Below are 6000 nucleotides of genomic sequence, written 5' to 3'. Positions count from 1 at the left end.
GCATGAGCGATGATGGATTATGATCTAATTGGGTGGGGAGACACGGTCAAGTCCACCCACTGACACCTGAGGTACCAGCTTGCATACTGCTAGCGAGTCGAATGTTCCAGAAGGGTACAAGTGTGCCAACCAATTGTAGATGGCCATATAATGAAGGGCTGTATAGTGTGAGAGCCAATGAGATGGTGTGTACTTCATTACTGATGAGGATGATTTGCACTAGGGGTGGGCAGAAGTTGTCCACCTGACTGTAAAGACCCAATCACAATCCAAGCCCTTATAGAAAGTATACCTAGATGTTCCCCTTGAACCAAACACAATTTCATATACATTTTCTTAGTTTGCCACATAGTATGATATCACATATGATGAGTTTTCACTATAAAAACGATGTTTTTTATGAAATATGTTGAGTTGAGTGGAATATGAGAGAGACTATGCTGTGTGACATGTGTTGATGTCCGTTGTAACTCCCTGTTTTAAACAATTAAAATTAAAACAGTCTTTCGAGACACTTTGCCAACTTCCTGAGTCGCCCTTATCATTTGGTGTAAGAGTGACTCTGCATCTCCCACCATGGTATGATGTGTAGCCTCGATAAAAAGGACAGTAAGGTTTCACTCCCTAACAGTATTAGCCCCACACATTTCCCAGAGGTTGATCTACTGCTGTTCAATTTTATTTAGAATTCAAAAAAGCCCAGGCGAGCGCACACGCACCGTGCAGATGAGCGCACACTCCCCGTGCAGATGGTCGAATTCCTCACAGACACCATGATATTTTAATACTAAAGTTCCACCAGAGTTCAGCCCTGGAGGCCAATCCGTTCAGATGTCATCAGGACAAGACATTTGAACAGCTAATCTTGGGTGCTACGTTTAGCGTCCGTTCAAAATATGTTTGACGGCAACAGGAGCCACCATTTTGTCAAACCTCTTTCTTTGCCTTCAAGACATGAACTGTCACCCCTTAACTCCGTTGGACTTTGCAGACTTATATTATAAACCTGTTGATATTTTTGAAATGCTGCGCAATGCTTCAGCGATGCAATGCTAAAACAATGAATTACAGAAAGGCCAGCTCGAAGGGATTCAAAGTCTGCAACCGAAAAACGATTTTCTCCCTGGCAGGTACAGTCATTCCAGAACACGCGCAAGTGCACATTACCTCGGCATTGTCGACACCATGGTTTAGCGATAATGCTGATGCCTGGGGATCCACTTAAGACCACGGCGATTATGGAAGGGGTCGTTATCTTAATAATTATTTAACACTTCGTGAGTCACATGGCGCTGGGCGATGATTGGCTCCCGGCTCTTTGGGATAGGGTTTAAAGCGCAGGGCAAGACGCTAGACTGCTAGAAGGAGCCGGCGACTGACAAGGCTCGTTTCAGCGCGTGCTACGGCTCTGGAGATTGCGAGATCACAAGGTATGAGCGCCCAAGTCTCGGTTTCAACTCTGCCTCGGCTATACCGCTAGCGAGCACTGTTTCTCTCGCATAAAGTCTGCGGCTGATATACAACTGTATTCTGTTCGCTAATTTCTTGAAATTGGATGAAAACAAGGCATTTCAGCCACTCTAAGGGGATAGTGGGTTTAAACTTTGTGCAGCAATGCTTTACTTTCTGGCATCTTCCGTCAACAGGAGAGCCTAATGTCTCACTATTCACGTTAGGGCCTGATTCATGGAATTTGTAGCGCGGTGCAAAATAACTTTGCACTGCTAACAAACACCCTGATTCACAGAACGGTGCAAAAGTACCATCTGCACCGTGATTTGGGCGCATTTAGCACGGTGCAAAGAGTGCTTTGGCTGTGCAAAGTGGCTTTGCACTGCAAAAACACACTTTGCACATCTCTGTGATTCAGGGTTATTGTTGGCAGTGCAAAGTCACTTTGCACAGCGCGCTAAACATTCCATGGAGCAGGCCCTTCGTTGCTACTTAACATCGTGTGTCCCGGTTTGCATGCGTGGCCACTGCAGGGCTTGGCTAACCTGGGAAGTGAAGCCGCCTCACCTGCACATGAGAAAGCCAAACGATGGGGCTCCTCACGTGTGTGCTGGTATTTGTGGTGCTAATTCCTCCAACCGTAAGACTAGGAACAGTGACCTCCCTACATGCTTGCGGGTTTCTGTGATTCCCCTCTATGACGTCACATTGGACTTGATAGGGCAATGGAGGCATTATTGCTGGCCGGAATACCTCAGATGGTAATACCACCTGTTTTAGATGTAATACCACCATGCATGCGCCGGCTGTTAAACAGTTTACGGGATTACACATCCATAATTGTATTGTATTTATTTATATAGCGCACAGAGCCCTGAGGCAACTGCGTAACACAGTTGTGTCCAGTGCACCGCCTGTCTCCAGCCTCACAAGGAGGCCTGGTGTGTGTTAGAGGTGTTGCAGGGGTGAGTGACTTGCTATGTTGAATAGCCCTGGGTTCAGAAGAGGGTCTTGGCCCAAGAGGAATATAGTCCCCTGAAATCCTTTACAGTGGATGCAATCAAGGGCTGTCCCCCAAATACCTGTGCATGTATCCATAGGGAAAGACTGAGGTTTATCAGAGGGTGTTGACAGCGGCACATATCTGAAGAGTAGATTATGTTTGCTCAGGATGGCAAAGGCCTCCCACAGATCCAGGAACACACACATATCAACTCATGCATCTGGTGCAAGCTGCCCAATACTGCGGGACCGGGATTTGAACCTGTGTTGCTCTATTTGCTTATTTCCAAGAGCTGAGCCCCTGAGCTCTCCTCACAGTAGACATACTGTATTATCTATACTATACTCTCGGTGCTTTCTATGTTTAAACATAGCTTGTCTTCACAGAGTGGGTTTCGGGAACAGTCTTCACGTTGGTAGTTTATTATAGCAGGAAATGGAGCACATTAGGGGGACCAGACGTCCCAGGTTTTTCTGGACTGTCCCGGAATTTGGCCCCGTGTGGATCATACCTTGTGTTCTGATTCATCTGTAGGGGCCAGTGGGGCCTGCTGTCGAACTCCTGATTATTTGAAGTACTCGCCCATCACTGGGTGTGCCTAGTAATAATAAAACACCTGCATCAGTGCACCTTACAACAGGATGAGTGGCAAATGCGGAGTGGCAGCACAGAGTATTGTTGATATCCTTGTTTATGCAGTTTGAGCCAAACTGATACTTTTTGTTTGTAACAGAGGTCGACGTGGGTGGGAAGTGAAGGTTATGACGTTTCTCTACTCTTTGATCAAATCAGCCATCATGTCCTTAGCGTTTTGGGTCAGCGAGTCAAGGGCATGCTTTTTCTGTACCACCATACTGGGGCCTGAATATTGCTTGCATTGATCCGCTGTAACGTCACATCCTGCTGGGCTAATGCAGCAGCTGGCTTGCTGTTGTTTGTTTCCGAAGCTTGACTGGGATATAAAGCACTTTCCTGGGCACCCTCGTAACACTGATTCCGCGGTGATCCGCAATTGTCTGCTGCATTTAAGCAACCCATTAACGGTAAATTGTTGCAGTCACAGCTGTATGTGCAGGTAATGGGTAGATGGGAGCTGGCACCGGTCATTGGCATGCTCCTCAATGGGCGGTGATTATAAAGGCAAGCATGTATGAAGCTCTATGCTGTGGGGGACCATGACTGAAAGTACTGATGGTCGTTTATTCTCTTTAACCGTGTTTCTTTTGGTCTTTGTAGTGCAGATGTAAAACACAAAGGAGGGCAGGGTGGGAACATAGTTCCACAACTTTTTTTTGTATACTTCGACCCCAGGTTTGTGGGTGTCAAGTGGCACAGCGAGTAGAGCGCTCGCTTTGACATCAGTGCAGAGCTTGCTAACGCAGGTTCGAATCCCGGCAGGGCCAAACTCAGCCTTTCATCCTTCCGAGGTCGATAAATGAGCACCACACACCATGGGTAATGCCAAATTATTACTAAGGAGTGTTGCCACGGCAACATTGAGCAAATCCCCACAACGAGGCCTAGGCTCAGGGAGCAAATCCCCACAACGAGGCCTAGGCTCAGGGATGCACTCGCCTTATAGCGCCATTCCCCTGACTGTGACCGGCCCTTCACAGGCTAGGAGCATGGGCAAGTGCAAAGTAGCCAATGGGCATTTCAGACCAGTTTCAGCCCTGCAGCGACAATTATTCCATACTCTCCTAAAGAATGAGTGCCTCCATTTATATTTCGTTGCCTGATCCTTTAAGTCGGAGGAAGAATCGAGGGGGGACACCAGTAAGGATGCGTGGCCTAAGTGCGGGCGTGTGTTTGCTGGCGATTGATGTGGGGTGGTGGAAATTGCTTGGCTCACAGACAGTGGAAGCTAAGCGGAAGGGGCGGGCGCACTACTGTCATTCCTTATGGTATGGAATAGTCTGCCTTCAGGGCCGAGCCGGTGATTAACAAACAAAAGAAAAGTCGGCATACCAAAAGGAATGATAGCAGTGTGCCCCGCCTCTCCTTTAGTTTTGTTTTTTAATGAAAGGCACACTCCATTCAGGTAGCCCTTTAACTCAGCACAGCTGCATGTTTAAAGAACTGCCTCCAGGATTGGTGCATCTTATTAACAAACAAAAAGACAGGTGTGCACAATTCTATCATACTTTTTGGTGCTCCTGCCACTGCTTTTTTTCTAATCAGAAGTGCTGACCCCCACAGGCAGCCCTTTAACCATGCTTCAGAGGGTCGGCTGCTCTACGCTGGTTAGAGACAGCCAGGGCTAGCCCTGGCCCACTTAAAGCCATGTACATCGCCCACACAGGGCTAGTGGGTACCTAGCCAACAATCAGATGTCCAAGGGGCTTTGATCTTTCAGATACTCACTGTCATAGCTCACCTCGTCCCTACCACATGCAAGGGAGGGGGAAGTTGAACAATTAAAGGACCGACGTCTGTGAAGGGAGTGGTGCCTGGGTCATGAAACGCTAGACGAGATCATTTGGTTGTTTCGGGCACCAACCCCACAATCAGTGCCACCTGGGGACGCCGAGAAACCAGTTATTACTCCAGGGTGGAGGCTCAGTGCAGCTTGTGTACAAATTAATTTAGAATTGCAGCCAAAATGAAATGCCGAAGCTTTAATGCTAACTGGATCAGAACTGATGTTTAACATTGTTCTGATATCTTTTTTTTAGGACAATTCCCTCTTTTGGAAATGAAGGCTGTGGCTCTGCTCTTCTGCCTCATTGGCACCGCGTGCTCACTTCCGGTAGGTAGAAGTCAGTACCCGACCGCTGCCTACTTTAACCTTGAGCGTTTTTGCAGCATGTGTGCTTGACATGCCTTTCATATTGCATTTCAGCTCATCCCTCGTCGCATTTTTTCTGCAAGTGCCAGCAATGAGGTACGTAAAGCTAGCACTTCCTGTGGGAAACGTTGGATGTAGTTTTGAGTGTCTGCAAGACATGTAGAGGGGCTGGCTAAAGCCACCATTATGGTGAAATGACACGAGTGTCTATTGTGAAAATGTCACAGCACGGTGGCCGTTGGGTGTGGGGCTATTGTCAGATCGACAATGCACAAAGGAAGATTCGGTTAGATTCCTTAGTGTGAGGCCCACAACAATCAGCTGCTGTCTGATGTAACAACTTCCGGTCAGCTGTGCGCAAAGGCCAGCCCAAGGTAATATGGGGGCCTTGTAGCTGCTAATATGATCAGCTGATCTGTCACCGTCAGCCTGATTCGATTGACACCCAGGCCAGCTAGAGAAAGCAATTATATCATTGCTTTATTTCAGGATTGTGTGTATGAGTGCTTTTGTTTGGGGGTATATGTAGCTATTCAGACGACTTTAATGCCCCTGGACAGGAAGTAGATTGGAGAGGTCATAGAAAGAGGCAGTCATATAGTTTTCAATAAAGAACGGCAGTTATTTTAGGAGTTCGACTGTAGTGTACACGGTCTGAAAACCACAGGAAAGACAGCGCCCTCTGCAGGCACGAGCAGGAAGGTACACCGGCCGCAGACGCTGAATGATGACTTGGTGTCCAGGATGATCCTGTCCT

At 47.5% G+C, this 6000-nt stretch overlaps 1 protein-coding gene across 2 annotated transcripts in view; it reads left to right on the top strand.

Annotated features, from left to right (window-relative positions):
- Positions 1-1294: 1294 nt before the first annotated feature.
- The window catches only part of ODAM (odontogenic, ameloblast associated), a 33353-nt gene continuing 28647 nt past the window's right edge, over positions 1295-6000 (top strand). For both annotated transcript variants that reach the window (XM_069630588.1, XM_069630587.1), the window contains exons 1-3: positions 1295-1430; positions 5131-5204; positions 5298-5339. In XM_069630588.1, the coding sequence (XP_069486689.1) occupies positions 5151-5204; positions 5298-5339 (96 nt within the window). In that variant the 5' untranslated portion in view covers positions 1295-1430; positions 5131-5150. The remainder of the gene's footprint in view (positions 1431-5130; positions 5205-5297; positions 5340-6000) is intronic.

The sequence above is a fragment of the Ambystoma mexicanum genome, chromosome 6q, assembly GCF_040938575.1.
Source record: "Ambystoma mexicanum isolate Mex_15411 chromosome 6q, UKY_AmexF1_1, whole genome shotgun sequence".
NCBI lineage: Eukaryota > Metazoa > Chordata > Amphibia > Caudata > Ambystomatidae > Ambystoma > Ambystoma mexicanum.
Note: the sequence above shows the minus strand (reverse complement) of the source record. Positions and strands in the feature narration are given on the sequence as shown.